Genomic DNA, 23,677 nt, shown 5'->3' on the forward strand with positions numbered 1-23,677 from the left:
GTGGGCCAACTCTGAGCAACCTTCTCACGAGTTTAGCAGCTTACCAGTGGGTGAATGGTAGCTTTGTGGAAGGCATGTTTTTTTATTTTTTTTGTTGGCCAATCGGAAAATGGCACAGGCCACTCGATTTATGTGCGGGGTCCCAAACGCGGCCAGTTTAAAAGTGAAACGAAGAGAATGGACAGTCCTGTTTTGATCGTATATTCACTGGAGGATTTATTCATTTGGAATAACATTTACAAAGAAAGCGGCACGGTGATCGACTGGTTAGAGCGTCAGCCTCCAGTTCTGAGGACCGGGGTTCAATCCTGGCCCCGCCTGTGTGGAGTTTGCATGTTTTCCCCGTGCCTGTGTGGGTATTCTCCGGGCACTCCGGTTTCCTCCCACATCCCAAAAACATGCATGGTAGGTTGATTGAAAACTCTAAATTGCCCGTAGGTGTGAATTTGAGTGTGAATGTTTGTTTGTTTGTGCCCAGCGATTGGCTGGCAACCAGTTCAGGGTGTACCCCGCCTCCTGCCCGATGATAGCTGGGATAGGCTCCAGCACACCCGCGACCCTAGTGAGGAGATGCGGCTCAGAAAATGGATGGATGTATGGATTTACAAAGAAAACGGTGCACCGTCAAAGTCATCTCGACTGCTGGTGAGGCAAATGGAGGAGCGAGCTAGCATAGACCTACAGCCGAACCAGTGAGTAAATATCTCACTGTCCCGTCACCAATCACCCACTGTTTTAATTATTCAAACTCTATTACCAATACCAGCTGTTAAACTTGTCACCGGGAATAAAAAAAAGGTTTCACGGTCATATTGTCATCGGTAACTGTATTGTAATACATTTTTAAAATAAACCTCCCAACCCTGAGTATGAGGAATACGTAAAACTTTGTTGATGTTGATTCCACAAGCACAATGGGCGGGAAAGAAAAGATAAATCTGCACAACGCACTCAGAAAACCTTTGCCGAGTCATTGAGCAAACATGTACTGTACCATATGAGTATGGTTGGGCATCATTTGAATTTGAGCGATTCCGGTCTCGATTCTGGTTCCTCATTTTGACTCTGGTTCCAAAAGATTCTCGATTCCAATTCTTTCAGGGGGCTGCAAAAAAGTTTGCATGGTTTAAATAAAGGGTGTCCAAATTCTGAACGTCCGTTTTCTGAGCAGCCTGCAGCATAGACTAAAATGAACATTTGACTCGGGCTTCTTTATAACCCGTATCAATATCAAACCTATGAACTAAAAGGCAATGTGTGTGGAACTTACCCAGTTGACTTAATATTCATTAATTCATGTTTCAGCTAAAAGTTAAATATAGCATTGTTAAAATAGTTATTTGCGATTGTTTTATCATGTCAAATGGTTTATATGTGCAAGTTTTAACTTGACTTCCTGTTTTAAGCATGGAGCCTTTTATTTTGGCTCAACATTTTGGCACGTAAAATAACTTCACACGACACCGGTTAAAATGAAAGTAAAACGAGGTGCAAGGAAAAGAGTAATGAATGGAACCCAATGCTCTGTAAAACGTTGATTCCTTTACCTACCCACCGATGAGACACAAGGTTAGTGTTTGTGATACTGTGAGACAACGTTTTTGTGAATTTTGTCTCAATTCATTGTGATGTAAAGTTGCTAGTTTGATCTTTGGTGAAGTTTTAGCTCAGTGTTAAGCTTGTAATGCAACTGTTTCAACTTTGTTTTCCTGTATGGTAAAGTAATTTATATTTTATTTTTGTGTTTGACATCAGCTCTAAAAGCCATCAGTCCAAGAGTGCAATCCACCGTTGAATTTGTTAGCTGCCTCAATGTTGGCATAGACTTATTTCATTGTTTCACTCACCCAATTAACTTCAATGAAGTTCTGCGCGGTGTCGGCTGAGGCTCGGAGCGGGAGGGAACGCGTCAGACTTCTACACATCGTGAAAGCCTCCCTTGCACATCCATCCATCCATCCATTTTCTACACCGCTTATCCTCACTAGGGTGACGGGTATACTGGAGCCTATCCCAGCTAACTACAGGCAGGAGGCGGGGTAGACCTTGAACTGGTCGGCAGCCAGTCGCAGGGCACATATAATCAAACAAACCATTCACACGCACACCTATGGGCAATTTAAAATCTTCAATCAACCTACCATGCATGGTTGTTTTTTTGGGGGGGGGGGGGGGGGGGGAGTAAATCGAGAGGGAAATTGCAACTGTCGAGTTCTTTTCAGTTTGTGACCGTGCATGACTGACCACTGGTCAAACAGAACAACGGAGACATACGGTCCTTGACAATTCACGATTTGGACGACGGGGATTTTCAAATGAAAAGTCAGTGCTTGCAGCCTAACGTTATTGCTTTCTATGCATAAACTGTATTTGCTTCCATTAAGTTGCAATTTGTGATCGCACTTGCACATTGGTTCAGTTAGCCCTTGCTAAAGTAGAACTTATTATTATTATTTTTTTATTATTTTGGGGGAATTATTATCTATCATTTATTCTTATTAAAAGATTCATTTTGAACTGAAAACTGTGGGCGTGCGGGAGCCTATCCCAGCTATCTTCGGGCGAGAGGCGGAGTACAGCCTGAACTGGTTGCCAGCCAATCGCAGGGCACATATAAACAATCAACCATTCACACCTACGGGTAATTAAGAGTATGGTAGGTTAATTGAAGACATATTTTGGGATGTGGGAGGAAACCGGAGTGCCCGGAGAAAACCCACGCAGGCACGGGGATAACATGCAAACTCCACACAGGCGATGTTGGATTTGAGCCTGGGTCTTCAGAACTGTGAGGCAGATGTGCTAACCAGTCGTCTACTGTGCTGCCCATATAAACCTATTCAAAAGATTTAAGTTGATAGTTGACATAATTGTTATTGTAATTCTGTATAATTGTATATCAAAAATTGTAAATAATTATGGAGACGTGTCAAACTGTGGGAACAGGTTTATTGAGCTCACATTGACAAGGTAAGAAATTAAGAATGATGAAAAAAAACAGGTTATAATCCCTCCTCTAACCTCAAATACAGTCAGTCTTAATTCATGAACACTTTTTCATTCAAATTTACATCTGTTTTGTGTGTTTTACATTTGATGCTCAAATTATTGAATTGTGGTTATTTATTTATTTCTTTTTGCTTTATAAAAGAGCGTCACCTGCCAGGTGATGGGGAGAACAACAAGTTCCAGAGAATGCCATGCCTTGCCCACACTCTTCAGCTCACACTGAAAGATGCCATGAGGCACACAAATGTTGATTCACTCATAACAAGAGCAAGAAATCTGGTTCACACTGTGAGGACATCATCTGTGGCAAATTAAGCAATGATTTAAAAAAAAAAAAAAGTGTGGAAAAGGTCTGGCCCGTGATTGTAGCACACACTGGAACAGTACAGTTTTTATGATAGAAAAGAAACGAGACCAAGATAAATCTTTTAAAAGCTTTTTCAACCATTAATGGCCAAAATAATATCTCCCCAACACATGTGGGAAAATGTATTATGGTCCGATGAAACCAAGGTTGAACCTTTTTGCCATATTTCCAAAAATTATGTTTGGTACAAACGCAACCCTGCTCATCACCAAAAGAAAACTGTACCTACAGTGACGCGTGGTGGTGGCAGCATCATGCTTTGGGGCTGTTTTTCTTTAGCTGGAACTGGGGCCTTAGACAAGGTGGAAGATAATATTAGTTAGTGTTAGCAGGCGGTGCATTAAATAACTGATTAATTGACAACTAATTGATTATCAAGTTAGTTGACAACTATTTTAATAATTGATTAATCTTTGAGAGACCTTGTTTAATTTGTAATTTTCCAAATCCTTGGGATTTCATCCTCTCAACAGTAAATATTCTCTGATTTCTGAAGTCATCCATGAAAGCAGACTGATTATCTTTGTTTCATCAAAATAAGACATTTGGAAACATCTGCTTTTATTTGGAAATCAATTAACAAAATTTTAGCCCATTTTTGACATGTTATGGACTTAAGCGGTAATTGAAACATAATCATGTTTGTGCATTTTGTAGACTTTGAATTTTATTTATTTTTTTATCTGATGAATCGAAAAATAATCGACAGATAAATCTGTTATTAAAATAAACGTTAGCTGCAGCCTCAGTGTTAGCACTAAAGCTTCAGGCTTCTGCCAGAAAGCAAAAAAAAATATCAGGAAAAGCCTACAACTGAACTCTATTTGGGTTTAATCAGCGGAATTTTAAATGGGGGCAGGGGTGTGCTGTCTCGCATTTAACATGAGTTTGAAGTTGTACAGATTTATAGGTCACATTAATAGTGGATCCCTCCTTGAGCCGTCACCTTATCATGGTGGAAGGGTTTGTGTGTCCCAAGGATGTGTGCTAAGTTGTCTGGGGCTTTATGCCCATGGCAAACAGGTCCTAGGTGAGGGACCAGACAAAGCACAGCTCAAAGACCCCTGATGAAGAAGACAAATTATGGACTCAGGTTTCCCTTGCCCGAACGCGGGTCACCGGGGCCCCCCTCTGGAGCCAGGCCTGGAGTTTGGGCTCGAAGGAGAGCGCCTGGTGGCCGGGCCTGCACCCATGGGGCCCAGCCGGGCACAGCCCGAAAGGGTAACGTGGGTCCCGCTTCCCATGGGCTCACCACCTGTGGGAGGGGCCATAGGGGTCGGGTGCAGTGCGAGCTGGGCGGTGGCCGAAGGCGGGGACCTTGGCGATCCGATCCCCGGCTACAGAAGCTGGCTCTAGGGACGTGGAATGTTACCTCTCTGGCAGGGAAGGAGCACGAGCTGGTGTGTGAGGTCGAGAAGTTCCGACTAGATATAGTGGGACTCGCCTCCACGCACAGCTTGGGCTCTGGTACCAGTCCTCTCGAGAGGGGTTGGACTCTCTTCCACTCTGGAGTTGCCCACGGTGAGAGGCGCCGAGCAGGTGTGGGTATACTTATTGCTCCCCGGCTCAGCGCTTGTACGTTGGGGTTCACCCCGGTGGACGAGAGGGTAGCCTCCCTCCGTCTTCGGGTGGGGTGACGGGTCCTGACTGTTGTTTGTGCCTATGCACCAAACACCAATTCAGAGTACCCACCCTTTTTGGAGTCCTTGGAGGGGGTGCTGGAGAGCGCTCCCGCTGGGGACTCCATCATTCTGCTGGGGGACTTCAATGCTCACGTGGGCAACGACAGTGAGACCTGGAAGGGCGTGATTGGGCGGAACGGCCCCCCCCCGATCAGAACCCGAGCGGTGTGCTGTTATTGGACTTCTGTGCTCGTCACGGATTGTCCATAACGAACACCATGTTCAAGCATAATGGTGTCCACACGTGCACTTGGCACCAGGACACCCTAGGTCGCAGTTCGATGATCGACTTTGTGGTCGTGTCATCGGACTTGCGGCCGCATGTCTTGGACACTCGGGTAAAGAGAGGGGCGGCGCTGTCAACTGATCACCACCTGGTGGTGAGTTGGCTCCGATGGTGGGGGAAGATGCCGGTCCGTCGTGGTAGGCCCAAACGTATTGTGAGGGTCTGCTGGGAACGACTGGCGGAATCCCCTGTCAGAAGGAGTTTCAACTCTGACAGAACTTTGCTCATGTTTCGGGGGAGGCGGGGGACATCGAGTCCGAGTGGACCATGTTCCGCGCCTCCATTGCTGAGGCGGCCGACCGGAACTGTGGCTGTAAGGTGGTCGGTGCCTGTCGTGGCGGCAATCCCCGAACCCGTTGGTGGACACCAATGGTGAGGGATGCCGTCAAGCTGAAGAAGGAGTCCTATCGGGCCTTTTTGGCCTGTGGGACTCCTGAGGCAGCTGATGGGTACCGGCTGGCCAAGCGAAATGCAGCTTTGGTGGTCGCTGAAGCAAAAACTCGGGCATGGGAGGAGTTCGGTGCGGCCATGGAGAAAGACGTCCGGACGGCTTCGAAAAAATTCTGGTCCACCATCCTACGTCTCAGGAGGGGAAAGCAGTGCACCATCAACACTGTGTATAGTGGGGATGGGGCGCTGCTGACCTCGACTCGGGACGTTGTGAGCCGGTGGGGAAAATACTTCGAAGACCTCCTCAATTCCACCGACACGCCTTCCCATAAGGGAGCAGAGTCTGGGTTCTCTGAGGTGGGCTCTCCTATCTCTGGGGTTGAGGTCACTGAGGTGGTTAAAAAGCTCCTCGGTGGCAAGGCCCCAGGGGTGGATGAGATTCGCCCGGAGTTCCTCAAGGCTCTGGATGGTGTAGGGCTGTCCTGGTTGACACGCCTCTGCAACATCGCGTGGACATCGGGGACTGTGCCTCTGGATTGGCAGACTGGGGTGGTGGTCCCCCTTTTTAAGAAGGGGGACCGGAGGGTGTGTTCCAACTACAGGGGGATCACACTCCTCAGCCTCCCTGGTAAGGTTTATTCAGGGGTGCTGGAGAGGAGGGTCCGTCGGGAAGTTCAATCCCAGATTCAGGAGGAGCAGTGTGGTTTTCGTCCTGGCTGTGGAACAGTGGACCAGCTCTACACCCTTGGCAGGGTCCGCGAGGTTGCATGGGAGTTCGCCCAACCAGTCTACATGTGTTTTGTGGACTTGAAGAAGGCGTTCGACCGTGTCCCTCGGGTGGTCCTGTGGGGGGTGCTTCGGGAGTATGGGGTACCGAACCCCCTGATACGGGCTGTTCGGTCCCTGTACGACCGGAGTCAGAGTTTGGTCCGCATATCCGGCAGTAAGTCAGACTCGTTTCCGGTGAGGGTTGGACTTCGCCAAGGCTGCCCTTTGTCACCGATTCTGTTCATAACTTTTATGGACAGAATTTCTAGGCGCAGCCGAGGCGTAGAGGGGGTCCGGTTTGGTGGCCTCAGTATTGGATCTCTGCTTTTTGCAGATGATGTGGTTCTGTTGGCTTCATCAAGCCGTGACCTCCAACTCTCATTGGAGCAGTTCGCAGCGGCTGGGATGAGAATCAGCAACTCCAAATCTGAGACCATGGTCCTCAGTCGGAAAAGGGTGGCGTGCCCTCTCCAGGTCGAGGATGAGATCCTGCCCCAAGTGGAGGAGTATCTTGTATCAAGTATCTTGGGGTCTTGTTCACTAGTGAGGGAAGAATGGAACGGGAGATCGACAGGCGGATCGGTGCAGCGTCTGCAGTGATGCGCACTTTGTATCAATCCGTTGTGGTAAAGAAGGAGCTAAGCCGAAATGCGAAGCTCTCGATTTACCGGTCGATCTGCGTTCCTACCCTCACCTATGGTCACGAGCTGTGGGTCGTGACCGAAAGAACGAGATCCCGGATACAAGCGGCCGAAATGAGTTTCCTCCGCAGGGTGTCCGGGTTCTCCCTTAGCGATAGGGTGAGAAGCTCGGTCACCCGGCAGGATCTCAGAGTAGAGCCGTTGCTCCTTCACATCGAGAGGAGCCAGATGAGGTGGCTGGGGCATCTGATTCGGATGCCTCCCGGACGCCTCCCTGGTGAGGTGTTCCAGGCACGTCCCACCGGGAGGAGACCCCAGGGACGACCCAGGACACGCTGGAGAGACTACATCCTTCGGCTGGCCTGGGAACGCCTCGGGATCCCCGTGGAAGAGCTGGATGAAGTGGCTGGGGAAAGGGAAGTCTAGGCGTCCCTGCTAAAGCTACTGCCGACCTCGGATAAGCGGTAGAAAATGGATGGATGGATGGATGGATTAATAGTGGAAATAAAATAGTTTGGAAATAATTTATCGTGGTCTTATTTTATATATCACAAAAATGTTTTTTTTCAAAAATGGCATTTGAACATTGTGTGTAGACTTTTTATCACAACTGAGTTAAGCAGAGTTAGGGCCACACTCAGTTCTATGCCTTAGCCCTTCCACTTTGTCTTCGTTCTTTCTCTTGGCCCTCTGTTTCGAGGGCCAAAATGATGGGGTAGGATAATGGCCCGAAGAATTGGGACAACACTTGAATACCGCCACGTCATCACCCCTCACCTTCTGCTGGCTGTGTTGAAGGCAGATGTGATAATTGTTTACATTTCCAAAATGTCATCTTGTGCCAAATGAATGTTACTATTATAAATTGCTTTTTCATTTCAATTTGTCTGGTAGGTTTTGAGCATATGCAGTTTCTAAAGGTGATTGTCTCGTATTTTGAAGTTGTTGTTTTTTTTTTGCAAATGTTTTCTCCTGGTGAAGACATTTCTATATTTCTTATCTACTCTAGAAACACATTTTCATCAAAGGAACATTAAGGAGCATTATGGCCTTATGTTGGTCAATAAATAAAATCAACAGCAACCAACAAGCGCATAACAAAATATTTGAAAAATATTAAGAAAATATCGCAAAACAGAATTAGAATTTTTTTCCTTTTTTTTCACTGTCGCAATAACAATAAAAGTTAGGCATCTCACAATTTGCAGCGTTAAGGTAAAACACGCATCCATTTACATTTAACAAATTGGGAAATTATTTTTTTTTTAGTTGAAAAATTTAATATATTCACTGACAAATTGGAAATGTATCAAACATGAAATGGAAACAATAATACAACAAATTTAAATGCAGCATAAACATTTCAGCTGGAAAGCTATAAAAACTTGTTTATGCCTCAGTCATGTTGTTTTTGTTTATATTCCTCGAACAAGAACACTAGAATTGCATTTTGTGTCCATTGTCTTCGAGTGCTGCGTGCTGTTGTGGAAGACTGTTGTCTTGCGGTGTGAATATGCCCTGTGAAGCAAAATGTGTCAGGTTATTACATTGGCCTCAAGTTTGTTTCCATCCATCCATCCATCCATTTTCTACCGCTTATCCAGGTAGGGTCGCGGGGGCAGTAGCTTTAGCAGGGACACCCAGACTTCCCTCTCCCCAGCCACTTCATCCAGCTCTTCCGGGGGGATCCCGAGGCGTTCCCAGGCCAGCCGAAGAACGTAGTCTCTCCAGCGTGTCCTGGGTGTCCCCGGGGTCTCCTCCCGGGGGGACATGCCTGGAACACCTCACTAGGGAGGCGTCCGGGAGGCATCCGAAACAGATGCCCCAGCCACCTCATCTGGCTCCTCTCGATGTGGAGAAGCAGCGACTCTACTCTTGAGATCCTCCCGGATGACCGAGCTTCTAAGGGAGAGCCCGGACACCCTGCGGCTGAAACGCATTGTATCCGGGATCTACAGCTCGTGACTGTAGGTAAGGGTAGGAACGTAGATCGACCGGTAAATAGAGAGTTTCGCCTTTCGGCTTAGCTCCTTCTTTACCACAACGGACCGATACAAAGTCCGCATCACTGCAGACGCTGCACCGATCCGCCTGTCGATCCATTCTTCCCTCACTCGTGAACTAGACCCCAAGATACTTGAACTCCTCCACTTGGGGCAGGATCTCATCCCCGACCTGGAGAGGGCATGCTACCCTTTTCCGACTGAGGACCATGGTCTCAGATTTGGAGGTGATGATTCTCATCCCAGCCGCTTCACACTCGGCTGCGAACTGCTCCAGTGAGAGTTGGCGGTCACGGCTTGATGAAGCCAACAGAACCACATCATCTTAAAAAAACAGACATGCAATACTGAGGCCACCAAACCGGACCCCCTCTACGCCTCGGCTGCGCCTAGAAATTCTGTCCATAAATCTTATGAACAGAATCGGTGACAAAGTGCAGCCTTGGCGGAGTCCAACCCTCACCGGGATCGAGTCCGACTTACTGCCGGATATGCGGACCAAACTCTGACTCCGGTTGTACACGGACCGAACTGCCCGTATCGCGGGTTCGGTACCCCATACTCCCGAAGCACCCTCCACAGGACTCCCCGAGGGACACTGTCGAACGCCTTCTCCAAGTCCACAAAACACATGTAGACTGGTTGGGCGAACTCCCATGCACCCTCGAGGACCGTGCCGAGGGTGTAGAGCTGGTCCACTGTTCCACGGCCAGGACGAAAACCACACTGCTCCTCCTGAATCTGAGATTCGACTTCCCGACGGACCGTCCTCTCCAGCACCCCTGAATAGACCTTACCAGGGAGGCTGAGGAGTGTGATTCCCCCTGGAGTTGGAACACACCCTCTGGTCCCCCTTCTTGAAAAGGGGGACCACCACCCCAGTCTGCCAATCCAGAAGGAATGTCCCCAATGTCCACACGATGTTGCAGAGGCGTGTCAACCTGGACAGCCCCACAACATCCAGACCCTTTCGGAGCTCAGGGCGAATCTCATCCACCCCTGTGGCCCTTCCACCGAGGAGCTTTTTAACTACCTCGGTGACCTCAAACCCAGAGATGGGACAGCCCGCCTCAGAGAACACACACTCTGTTTCCTCATGGGAAGGGATTGAGGAGGTCTTCGAAGTATTCTATCCATCGACTCACAACGTCCCGTGTCGAGCTCAGCAGCGCCCCATCCCCACTATACACAGTGTTGGTGGTGCACTGCTTTCCTCTCCTGAGACACCGGATTGTGGACCAGAATTTCCTCAAAGCCGTCAGGAAGTCTTTCTCCACGGTCTCACCGAACTCCTCCCATACCCGAGTTTTTGCTTCAGCGACCACCAGAGCTGCATTCTGCTTGGCCATCCGGTACCTATCAGCTGCCTCAGGAGTCCCACAGGCCAAAAAGGCCCAATAGGACTCCTTCTTCAGCTTGATGGCATCCCTCACCGTTGGTGTCCGACTACCCTACGGCCAGAGCTCCGGTCGGCCGCCTCAGCAATGGAGGCGTGGAACATGGTCAACTCTGACCCGATGTTACCCCGGAACATGACCAAAGTTCTGCCGGAGGTGGGAGTTGAAACTCATTCTGACAGGGGATTCCGCCAGACGTTCCCAGCAGACCCTCACAATACGTTTGGGCCTGCCACGTCGGACCGGCATCTTCCCCCACCGTCGGTGCCAACTCACCACTAGGTGGTGATCAGTTGACAGCTCCGCCCCCTCTCTTCACCCGAGTGTCCAAGACATGCAACCGATGACACGACCACAAAGTCGATAATCCAACTGCGACCTCAGGTGTCCTGGTGCCAAGTGCACGTGTGGAATTATACTTGAACATGGTATTCGTTGTGGACAATCCGTGACGAGCACAGAAGTACAATAACAGAACACCGCTCGGGTTCTGATCGGGGGGGGCGGTCCTCCCAATCACGCCCTTCCAGGTCTCACTGTCATTGCCCACGTGAGCATTGAAGTCCCCCAGCAGAACGATGGAGTCCCCAGCGTGAGCGCTCTCCAGCACCCCCTCAAGGACTACAAAAAGGGTGGGTACTCTGAACTGCTGTTTGGTGCATAGGCAAACACCAGTCAGGACCCATCCCCCCACCCGAAGTCGGAGGTAGGCTACCCTCTCGTCCACCGGAGTGAACCCCAACGTACAGGCGCCAAGCCGAGGGGCAATAAATATACCCACACCTGCTCGGCGCCTCTCACCATGGGCAACTCCAGAGTGGAAGAGAGTCCAACCCCTCTCGAGAGGACTGGTACCAGAGCCCAAGCTGTGTGTGGAGGCGAGTCCGACTGTATCTAGTCGGAACTTCTCGACCTCACACACCAGCTCGGGCTCCTTCCCTGCCAGAGAGGTGACATTCCACATCCCTAGAGCCGGCTTCTGTAGCCGGGGATAGGATCCGCCCAGCTCACACTGCACCCGACCCCAATGGCCCCTCCCACAGGTGGTGAGCCCATGGGAAGAAGGACCCTCGTTACCCTTTCGGGCTGTGCCCGGCCGGGCCCCATGGGTGCAGGCCCGGCCACCAGGCGCTCGCCTTCGAGCTCCACCACCAGGCCTGGCTCTAGAATCAGAATCATCTTTATTTGCCAAGTATGTCCAAAAAACACACAAGGAATTTGTCTCCGGTAGTTGGAGCCGCTCTAGTACGACAACAGACAGTCAATTTACAGAACACTTTGGAGACAGAAAGACATTGACAAAAAAAACAGTCACTGAGCAGTAAAGGGTTGCTAGTTATCTGGTAATGCCGTTACATTTTTTTTTTTTGACAATTGTGCAAAAAGATGCAGAGTCCTCTCACACTTAGAGCAGTTCGAATGACTAATATTGCAATAGTCCGGTGCAATGACCATTGTGCAAAGGGCGCTGAGACTTCAAGGAGTGTATGCGGTTTAAAGTGACGTAGTGCGATAATCTGGGAGAATGTTGGTTGTGCAAATGTTACAGATAGTCCTCAATCAGTGTGCCTCACTGTAGTTGTCTCGCAATTTTTTGACTTGAGTTCGTTGTCACATTTCTGTGGGGCCAATTATGTATTACTCGTGCACTCACTGTAGTTGTCTCGCCATGCTGCACTATTTGCATATACTGGCCACTCATGCACACTGTTTAAGTTTAGCAGTGAACCACGGCTTGTTGTTGTTGAATGTGCGAAATGATTTTGTTGGTACACACACATCTTCACATAAACTGATATAGGATGTAACAGTGTCCATATATTCATCCGGGCTGGCAGCGGAATTTTCAAAGACACTCCAGTCTGTGCAGTCTAAACAGCTTTGAAGTTCCATCTTGGCTTCATTGGTCCACTTTTTCACTGTTTTCACTGGAGGCTTCGCGCATTTAAGTTCTTGCCTGTACGTCGGTATTAAGTGAATTAAGCAGTGATCAGACGAGCCCAGGGCTGCACGAGGTATAGCACGGTATGCGTTTTTTACCGTAGTGTAGCAGTGGTCTAAAGTATTATTTTCCCTGGTAGGAAAGTCGATGTGCTGCTTGTATTTAGGGAGTTCGTGGTTGAGTTTAGCTTTGTTAAAGTCCCCGAGAATAATGAGGGGTGAGTCCGGGTGTTTTTTTTCAATTTCGTTGACTTGTTCGGCGAGCGTTAGCAATGTGGTGTTCGTGTTAGCTTGAGGCGGAATGTAGACTCCAGCCAGTATGAATGATGCAAACTCACGTGGCGAGTAGAATGGTTTACAGTTCAAAAACAGCGACTCCAAATGCGGGCTGCAGTGTGTGCTGAGCTCCGTGACGTCCGTACACCATTTTTTGTTGATATAGAGGCATATCCCGCCACCCTTTGTTTTTCACGATGATTCCATGTCGCGGTCCGCTCGATGAATGTGGAAGCTGGGAAGCATGACGGCGCCATCGGGTACAGCGTCGCAAAGCCAGGTCTCTGTGAAGCACATGGCCGCGGAACGTCCGAAGTCTTTACTGGTCTTTAACAGAAGATGAAGCTCGTCCAATTTGTTTGGGTAGGGAGCGTGGTGTTTTCACTGTAGGCTTCGCGCATTCGCGAGGTGGATCGACGGGAACGCCAATCTGTGTCCTCTCTTGCGGAGTTTCACCTGAATGCCGCCACGCTTCCCTCTGTGGCGCCGCTTCCGTCTCCATGCGCCTAAAACCGCTCCGGTGAGTAACTCGGGGGGGGGGAACTGAGCGGATTTGCGAAAGTTGGTGACAGAAAGTCCGGAAATGCAGCCCTATGGGGGGCACAAGTCAGTGCAAACTGTAGGCCGGTCCCAAGCCCGGATAAATGCAGAGGGTTGCGTCAGGAAGGGCATCCGGCTTAAAACCTTGCCAAACAAATATGAGCGTTCATCCAAAGAAAATTCCATACCGGATCGGTCGTGGCCCGGGTTAACAACGTCCGCCACCGGCGCCGTCAACCTGCAGGGCGCTGTTGGAAATTCAGCTACTGTGGGTCGAAGTCGAAGTCAAAGAAGAAGAAGAAGAAGAGGTGGAAAGCGGGTTCTTCGGCAGAAAGAGAAGAGGAAAACACAGAGCCTAGAACTGAATGTGGGGACTTTGAATGTTGGGACTATGACAGGAAAATCTCGGGAGTTGGTTGACATGATGATTAGGAGAAAGGTTGATATATTGTGTGTCCAGGAGACCAGGTGGAAAGGCAGTAAGGCTAGAAGTTTAGGGGGAGGGTTTAAATTATTTTACCATGGTGTAGATGGGAAGAGAAATGGAGTCGGGGTTATTTTAAAAGAAGAGTTGGCTAAGAATGTCTTGGAGGTGAAAAGAGTATCAGATCGAGTGATGAGGCTGAAATTTGAAATTGAGGGTGTTATGTGTAATGTGATTAGTGGCTATGCCCCACAGGTAGGATGTGACCTAGAGGTGAAAGAGAAATTCTGGAAGGAGCTAGATGATGTAGTTCTGAGCATCCCAGACAGAGAGAGAGTCGTAATTGGTGCAGATTGTAATGGACATGTTGGTGAAGGTAATAAGGGTGATGAAGAAGTGATGGGTAAGTACGGTATCCAGGAAAGGAACTTGGAGGGACAGATGGTGGTAGACTTTGCAACAAGGATGCAAATGGCTGTAGTGAACACTTTTTTCCAGAAGAGGCACGAACATAGGGTGACCTACAAGAGCGGAGGTAGAAGCACACAGGTGGATTACATCTTGTGCAGACGATGTAATCTGAAGGAGGTTACCAACTGTAAGGTAGTGGTAGGGGAGAGTGTGGCTAGACAGCATAGGATGGTGGTGTGTAAGATGACTCTGGTGGTGGGGAGGAAAATTAGGAAGACAAAGGCAGAGAAGAGAACCATGTGGTGGAAGCTGAGACAGGACGAGTGTTGTGCAGCTTTTCGGGAAGAGGTGATACAGGCTCTCGGTGGACGGGAAGAGCTTCCAGAAGACTGGACCACTGCAGCCAAGGTGATCAGAGAAGCAGGCAGGAGAGTACTTGGTGTATCTTCTGGCAGGAAAGGAGAGAAGGAGACTTGGTGGTGGAACCTCACAGTACAGGAAATCATACAAGGAAAACGGTTAGCTAAGAAGAAGTGGGACACTGAGAGGACCGAGGAGAGGCGAAAGGAATACATTGAGATGCGACACAGGGCAAAGGTAGAGGTGGCAAAGGCAAAACAAGAGGCATATGATGACATGTATGGCAGGTTGGACACTAAAGAAGGAGAAAAGGATCTATACAGGCTGGCCAGACAGAGGGATAGAGATGGGAAGGATGTGCAGCAGGTTAGGGTGATTAAGGATAGAGATGGAAATATGTTGACTGGTGCCAGCAGTGTGCTAGGTAGATGGAAAGAATACTTCGAGGAGTTGATGAATGAGGAAAATGATAGAGAAGGGAGAGTAGAAGAGGCAAGTGTGGTGGACCAGGAAGTGGCAATGATTAGTAAGGGGGAAGTTAGAAAGGCATTAAAGAGAATGAAAAATGGAAAGGCAGTTGGTCCTGATGACATTCCTGTGGAGGTATGGAAGCATCTAGGAGAGGTGGCTGTGGAGTTTTTGACCAGCTTGTTCAATAGAATTCTAGTGCGTGAGAAGATGCCTGAGGAATGGAGGAAAAGTGTACTGGTGCCCATTTTTAAGAACAAAGGTGATGTGCAGAGCTGTGGCAACTATAGAGGAATAAAGTTGATGAGCCACACAATGAAGTTATGGGAAAGAGTAGTGGAGGCTAGACTCAGGACAGAAGTGAGTATTTGCGAGCAACAGTATGGTTTCATGCCTAGAAAGAGTACCACAGATGCATTATTTGCCTTGAGGATGTTGATGGAAAAGTACAGAGAAGGTCAGAAGGAGCTACATTGTGTCTTTGTAGATCTAGAGAAAGCCTATGACAGAGTACCCAGAGAGGAACTGTGGTACTGCATGCGGAAGTCTGGAGTGGCAGAGAAGTATGTTAGAATAATACAGGACATGTACGAGGGCAGCAGAACAGCGGTTAGGTGTGCTGTCGGTGTGACAGAAGAATTTAAGGTGGACGTGGGACTGCATCAGGGATCAGCCCTGAGCCCCTTCCTTTTTGCAGTGGTGATGGATAGGCTGACAGATGAGGTTAGACTGGAATCCCCGTGGACCATGATGTTTGCAGATGACATTGTGATCTGCAGTGAAAGCAGGGAGCAGCTGGAGGAACAGTTAGAAAGATGGAGGCATGCACTGGAAAGAAGAGGAATGAAGATTAGCCGAAGTAAAACAGAATATATGTGCATGAATGAGAGGGGTGGTGGGGGAAGAATGAGGCTACAGGGAGAAGAGATGGCAAGGGTAGAGGACTTTAAATACTTGGGGTCAACCGTCCAGAGCAATGGTGAGTGTGGTCAGGAAGTGAAGAAACGGGTCCAAGCAGGTTGGAACGGGTGGAGGAAGGTGTCAGGTGTGTTATGTGACAGAAGAGTCTCTGCTAGGATGAAGGGCAATGTTTATAAAACAGTGGTGAGGCCAGCCATGATGTATGGATTAGAGACATGATGGCAGTTGGTGTTCGAGAGGAGGATGCAGGAGATAGGCTCTCATGGAAAAGGATGACGCGCTGTGGCGACCCCTAACGGGACAAGCCGAAAGGAAAAGAAGAAGAAGAAGAAGGTGACAGAAAGTCCGGAGTAGCCTCCTTGATGGTTAGCAGGTCTCCCCTTGTGTAAGTGAGTCGTGTAAGGTCTCCAAAGACGGACGAAAAACACAAAAACAATACTAGAGCGCGCGTTACTGAGGCGACCACACTGGTAGGCCCCGGTGACCCGCATCCGAGCAAGGGAAAACCAAGTCCATTGTTTGTCGTCATCATAAGGGGTCTTTGAGCCGTGGTTTGTCTGGTCCCTCACCTACGACCTGTTTTTCATGGGTGACCCTGCCAGGGGCATTAAGCCCCAGACAACTTGGCTCCTAGGATCATTGGGCCACAGAAACCCCTCCACCACGATAAGGTGACGGCTCAAGGAGGGGAAGTTTGTTTCCATAAAGTAAAATGATGTCAGTTCAGGATATTCACAGCCACGGGGAAAAATCTCGGTCAAGTACTTTTTAGACCTTGAAAAACACCATTTGGTGTATGACCCAAAATAGGGCTAGCGTTGCCTTGTCAGTAAAGCACAGACCTTTTGTAACATTATGAATGTAATATTTCATCACAGAGGAAAGGAATATGAAAAACATTTTGGCTAGTCTCTAGCTCTATTAAAGAAGAAATCAGTTGTTTTTAAGGTCACCTTTTGATTTGAGTAATAGACAACACTGTTGGAAATGTAGTACACACCCATGATTTTTATTTTGGCTGGTCAAGGAGTCTGTGACCTTTTGTTACGATGCTGTCATGTCTGAGCCAATAGATGGGAGTGTGAGCTAATTAATGCAGTTCTGACCCACTAAAGTGACGAAAGGAAACAAGACTGTTTGGAAGTAGGAATTATTAAATGGAAATTAACTGTAACAAATTTGAGAAATATAAATATATATTGGGTCATTATCACTCAAACAATGACCATGTTGTATTTTACCCTGTTTTGTATTTACACAGTTACTGTACATGGATTTGCAATGTAAACTATACATTGAGGTGTCAAATTTTAATTATTTTTGACTAGAAATAAAATAGTCTTGGTAAGCTTTTGAGTTTTTGCAGGCATGTTAACTTTTTCTGCCCCATACTCCGGGGGGTAACCACGACATATGAACATGCCCTATCTTGGCAGAAGATACTTCACATAGACATTTCAAATCGGATCAGATACACTGGGAAAAAAGTATTTGCTATTTAATTAGCTAATGATAGCTCCGAGTGCCTAATTAGCTTATTTGTTAATAGCTACGCAGTACGCACCATTACAAGCCCCTGCCGAGTCAGTGCCGACACATATAGCAATTAAAGAGGAGGCATTGAAGCATCACCGTGTGGTCAACTGTCATTTCATAGATTGTGTCAGGGTTGTAAATCAAGGATTACCTGGTTAACATACTTGCAAATGTGTGTAGCAATTCTGACCATAGATATGAAGACTATACGCCAGTGCGCTGTAGCAGCTAGGCTGACCAACGTGCCTATGTGGCGGCCATGTTGGGAAGGTCGGTGCCTTCAAAGGTAATGGATGGACATTGAAATTAAGTCATAACTTGCTCATTTCTCAATTTATTTACATGAGGTTTTTTTTTTTGTTAATTTCAAAGCGTGTGCATTTTTATTTCTTAAAAAAAAAAATGAAACGTTCTGAGGACCGGGGTTCAAATCCCGGCTCCTCCTGTGTGGAGTATGCATGTTCTCCCCGTACCTGCGTGGGTTTTCTCCGGGTACTCTGGTTTCATCCCACATCCCAAAAACACGCATGGTAGGTTGATTGAAGACTCTAAATTGCCCGTAGGTGTGAATGTGAGTGTGAATAGTTGTTTGTTTCTATGTGCCCTGCGATTGGCTGGCGACCAGTTCAGGGTGTACCTGGCCTCTTGCCCGAAGATAGCCGGGATAGGCTCCAGCACGCCCACGACCCCTGTGAGGATAAGCGGTACAGAAAATGAATGGATGGATGGATATATTTTTCAAGTTTATTTGATATATCCGTGGCCTTATAAGCTCTTAACATCGACAATTAAATGTTTTACCATTTTATTGGGTGCACATAATTTGGGAAAATGTCCACATTTATTGATAAGTATCTTGTTTGCAAATCTTGTTTCAAATCATATGAGCAATCTCAAATGTCATAACAAAAATGAGTGCAATTTCAGCATTATGAATCAGTCTTTTTTAATTACAGTTGCAACTTACAGATCACAGTCGATCTGTAAACTGTATGTACCTTTTGTAAAACAACTTATTTAGAGATTGTTTTAAATTTAAATAAAAATAAATTGAATAAAAAGCTGAAAACACAAACAATGACTTTATATGAGGTGAGCGTTAGTCAGCACAAACAATTAGCAACCCCTCACCAACACATTATTAGGATTCCCACATAGTTTCCAGGCAGGACACACCCTCCTCCAACTGGCTCGAGGACACGCGATGCTGCTCTATCCCGGAAGAACAGACCATACTGCTTCCAGGCGGGAAAAGAAGTGTGGCAGCGTTAACATGTTTCCCAATAACACTAACCCACCCTAATTGTAACCTTAACCCATCCTAAACCACCTTAGGCCCTAACCATAAACCTAACCATAACAAACTTCTTTGTTTTTATTTCATACAAATGTGATTCATGTTTGGGATGGTCATCTTGTTACATCTGCGTAGCCTGCCCTTTCCGTGATGCAGGAGCCAAATAAACTATGGAAACTATGTGGGAATCCTAATAACGCCTCTCCAACTATTAGCATGCATCGCATTAGCTTGTAACTTACATTTAACTAAGAAGGGAATTTCACCTTTTCCCTGTCAGGAGTCAGCGGGTCACTCGCATGATTTGTTTGTCTGGCGTAACCCAACCAGTTTTATCCATGCTTTAATAAACCCATGTCCCAATTAACTTCACAAACTAGTTTTTTAACTGCACATATGCACATAAAATTACTTATCAAACAATATATCATATGATACATATTGGCATTGCTTCACACAAAGTCCCACTCTCGAACTGCATATGGATTGCTGATCTTTTTTCTTTCTCTCAGCTTCGTGCATGTTACATCACGCAACTCACAACACTTCAGGTTCTACGGTGCTTCTACGGTGCTTGTGTCAGAATAAGTGTTTCAAAATAAGAGTGTGTATGTATAAATGAACTAAAATTCGTCTGACAGGCCGATTCTGGCCAGCAGGCTATACGTTTGACGCGACTGCGCGCTGGCCACAGTTTTTGCTTGCAACAGAAAAACATCCTGTTTGGACCGAAACAAAACTGAAAATACACTTTTCACCATTTTCGGCCGCAACATTTTGGTGGCCAAAATTTCAGTGCATCACTTATGAATTTAATTTTGGTTATTATCATGTAAACCATGAAAAATGGCCGGATGTCAGCTCTTGAATTAAACTCTTATGAGCTATTTTCTTTGTCATCATATTTTTCCAACAATGTACCTTTAGTAGTACCAGGCATTAAAAATTAAAAATAATCAGAAGAATGTTTTTTCCCCATATCTATATATCCATCCCTCCATCTATTTTCTGTACCGCTTATTCTCACTAGGGTCGCGGGCGTGCTGGAGCCTATCACAGCTATCTTCGGGGGATAGGCGGGGTACACCCTGAACTGGTCGCCAGCCAATCGCAGGGCACATATAAACAGACAACCGTTCTCACTTACATTCACACCTACGTGAAATTTAGAGTCTTCAATCAACCTAGCACACATGTTTTTGGGATGTGGGAGGAAACCGGAGAAAACCCACCCAACCACGGGGAGAACATGCAAACTCCAAACAGGCGGAGCCGGGATTTGAACCCTGGTCCTCAGAAATGTGAGGCAGATGTGCTAAACAGACGGGCACCGTGCCGTCCATATGTATATATTTATACATAATTTACTTCAATGTAATATAAGCTTTTAGTAGCCAGTATTCTTGTATTTGATTTCTTCCATTGTAAACAATACATGTGTACTAACTCAGTGGCCGTCACTCGCTGGTGTTTTTCATTGCCACAACTCTCAAACTGTTGACCTTTTTGCTCCACTTGGATATTAAATGGTTCTCCTTTTCCATTTGGGTTCATTTTTATTTTTCTCAAACTCCCCGATTTCCGGAGGGGTCCCTGACAACGAGTAAAGCCTGTACACGGACAGTACTCACCCGTGCTAGTTTGTGCCATGCTATCGATGCCATCGATCCCCTGGTGGTAACCCTGACTCTTGTGTGCATCGAACGCAGTTTCCCTATCAGCAGAGGAAAATCCACTGCATACATGTATATAACTGACTTTGCTCACACATCCATAGCCTCGTGAGCTGCGAACTCAGCTTACATCCCACCCTTTTCCTGTGGCTAACGCCAATGTGTGCTAATGCGTGCCCACGCTTGGAGCTAACTGGTTAGCACACCACAAAGAGCGAGTAGTAGCAAGTAGTTCCAAATTATGCTTTGTGCATCTTCTTTCCATGTGAGGAGTGGAGAGTCCACAGGATCTTAGCAGTTTGTAGCCATTCCCCCCCCCCCCCCCCGGCCCATGCTGTCATGAACGGAACAGAGGATAGGACCCAAAAATGCACGACTCCAAAACAAATGGACAGTTTCAAAAAGAGAGGTTTAATACACGGGCAGAGGTCGGTACACAGGCAGGCAATCCAAAGAAGGCAACAGTATCCAAAAACGTGAGGCAAAAAGGCGAGGTCGATAATCGGAACAGGGTCTAGTCTTACTGTGAGTCTGTGACGTGGAAACAAGGAATGCTGAAACGCGACGACAAGGTACAACGAACTGGCGACTAGAAAGAATGAGACACGAGGTTAAATGCAAGGGGTAATTAGGGTGAACAAGGCACAGGTGGTGAATATGCTCTCAGGACCAGGTGTGTATGAGACGGGGAAGACAACAACCGGAACACACACCCATGACACATGCACAGTTGCACACACAGAGGCCTTCACACTTCAAGGAATCTCTTAACTTGTCGACAGACAGGCAGTCATCGGAAAACTGTTTGTTTTTTAGTTTACTGGCCTTTAAGACAGAGTAAGAGTGCTGCTGTCGTGTATGTCTTTTTTAAATACCAGTACCAAAAAAATGGTACTTTACTACTTTTAACGTCAAAATACCCCGGTCCGGTAGTTGTATTGGTACTTGGTGTAACACTACAATGAGGGTCTTAGCCCCCAGGAGATGCACAGGATGTGAGCGAACGTAGATCACGAGCACAACATTTCAAAAATGGCTAACAAAGACTGAGAAGTTACTGTTCTATGTTTTTGGACAGATTGAACAAAGATAGACAGTTAACAAAGATAGGCGGGACGGTGTATGACTGGTTAACACATCTGCCTCACAGTTCTGAGGACCGGCTTCAAATCTGACCTCGCCTGTGTGGACTTTGCATCTTCTCCCCATGCGGTTTTCTCCTGGTACTCCGGTTTCCTCCCACATCCCAAAAACATCCATGGTAGGTTAATTGAAGACTAAATTTTCCGTAGGTGTGATTGTGAGTGCGAATGGCTGTTTATTTATGTGTGCCCTGCGACTGCCTGTTCATGGTGTACACCACCTCTCACCCGAAGTCAGCTGAGATAGGTGCCAGCACAACCGCCAACCCAGTGAGGAAAAGCAGCTCGGAAAACGGATAGATAGATGGATGGATTAACAAAGATACAATACTTATAAAGTTTCTGTGTGCACGCACATGGCTTTCAGTTTAATTACACATCATGAAACCAGTTTATTTCTTTACATTCTCTCTTACTGTTTTAATATTTATACTTTACAATGGTGCTATTTTTATTTATTAAAAACACTGGCTGCAACTCATTAGCATTTCAATTCATTTCAGTGGGTAAACTTGATTTCATATACGAGTAATTCGAGTTATGCGTTTGGTTATGGAATGAATTAAACTCATTACTCAAGTTCCAGTGTAGAAACAACAATACACAACATTAGTCATATCTTGAGATTTGAATTTACCAAACCAAATGTGTTTGTCTTCTTCTGTTCTGCAGACGTCAGTGAAAAATATCTCCGTCCTTGGCAGCAGGAGCCAGATTCCCTCCACGTAAAAAAGGAGGAGGAAGAAGAGCACCCTCTCATTAAAGAGGAAGTGGAGGAGCCCCATTACATTAAAAAGGAGCCAGAAACCACCCTGATTAAAGAGGAAGAGGAGGATGATCTCACCGTGTTACCATTGTACTTTGTCCCTTTAAAGAGTGAAGATGAAGACAAGGGTCAGAGTGACGAGAAGAGAGAGGCGGAGCCTCCAAGCAGCAGCTCAGGTCAACCCACAACAACAGAAGGTGATGGAGAGCACTGTGGAGGATCCCACGCCGATAGTGACAACATAACGTCACAATCTCCTGACATTGATGATGACCATGATGAGGATTATGATGATGAGGATTATGATGATGATGGTGATGGCGATGAACACTCTGAAGATGATATGGCACGTGACAACAAAGGCTGGAAATGTTCTCAGTGTGGGAAAACAGGTAGATCAAAAGGGCATTTGAATGTTCATATGAGACGACACACTGGAGAGAAGCATTATGTCTGCTCAGTTTGTGGCAAAAGCTTCTATGACAAGTCAAGTTTAACCACACACACGAGAATACACACTGGAGAGAAACCCTTTGTCTGTTCAGTTTGTGGGAAAAGCTATTCCGCAAAGGCAAGTTTAACAATGCACACAAGAACACACACTGGAGAGAAACCATTCATCTGCTCAGTTTGTGGCAAAAGCTTCTATGACAAGTCATCTTTAACATCGCACACAAGAACACACACTGGAGAGAAACCTTTTGCCTGCTCACTTTGCGGTCTAAGATTCTCTCATAAGGCACCTTTTAGAAGACACAAAAAAACACACACTGGAGAAAAACCATTTCCTTGCTCAGTTTGTGGTAAAAGATTCACTCAGAAGGGAAACTTAAAAATACACACAAGAACACACACAGGTGAAAAACCTTTTACCTGCTCAGTTTGTGGTGAAAGTTTCTCTGTAAAGTCGAGTTTAATATCTCACACAAGAACACACACTAAAGAGAAACCTTTTGTCTGCTCAGTTTGTGGTCTAAGATTCTCTCAAAAGGGTCAATTAGGGAAACACAAAAAAACACACTGAGGAAAAAACATTGTCGCCGTGTGTGTACTAAAATATTTTAAGGTAATGGTTTTTAAGAGACACGTGCTGCTGAGAATAGCAATTGTTGAATCTTTTTAAAAACACTGAAGAAAATTACTCTGTTTTAATCTGTAAACGTGTTTGTGATTTTGAATAAAATACAAAAGTTAATTTTTTTTACAATGATGTAAAGACTTTAAGCCAATAATTGGTTCTGTGACAGAACCATTGTCAAGTACGCTGTCCTTGTTTAATTGTTTATTTCGAACATGTAAATAAAAAAGATGTCAATTTGAAAAGGAAGAAGAAGCTGTGCTTATTAAATGACCTGAAATAAAATTACTTGTTGCACTTG

The 23,677-nt window shown here is 46.5% G+C and overlaps 1 protein-coding gene across 1 annotated transcript; it reads left to right on the plus strand.

Moving 5' to 3' along the window:
• The first annotated feature begins 8,978 nt into the window (after positions 1-8,978).
• LOC133489305 (zinc finger protein 135-like) lies at positions 8,979-23,677 on the plus strand. Its single transcript, XM_061798249.1, has 3 exons — positions 8,979-9,114; positions 21,541-21,651; positions 22,205-23,677. The coding sequence occupies exons 1-3, from the start codon at positions 8,994-8,996 to the stop codon at positions 23,320-23,322; spliced, it is 1,350 nt and encodes a 449-aa protein (XP_061654233.1). The 5' UTR covers positions 8,979-8,993; the 3' UTR covers positions 23,323-23,677.

Source organism: Phyllopteryx taeniolatus, chromosome 14 (assembly GCF_024500385.1).
Source record: "Phyllopteryx taeniolatus isolate TA_2022b chromosome 14, UOR_Ptae_1.2, whole genome shotgun sequence".
Classification (NCBI taxonomy): Eukaryota; Metazoa; Chordata; class Actinopteri; order Syngnathiformes; family Syngnathidae; genus Phyllopteryx; species Phyllopteryx taeniolatus.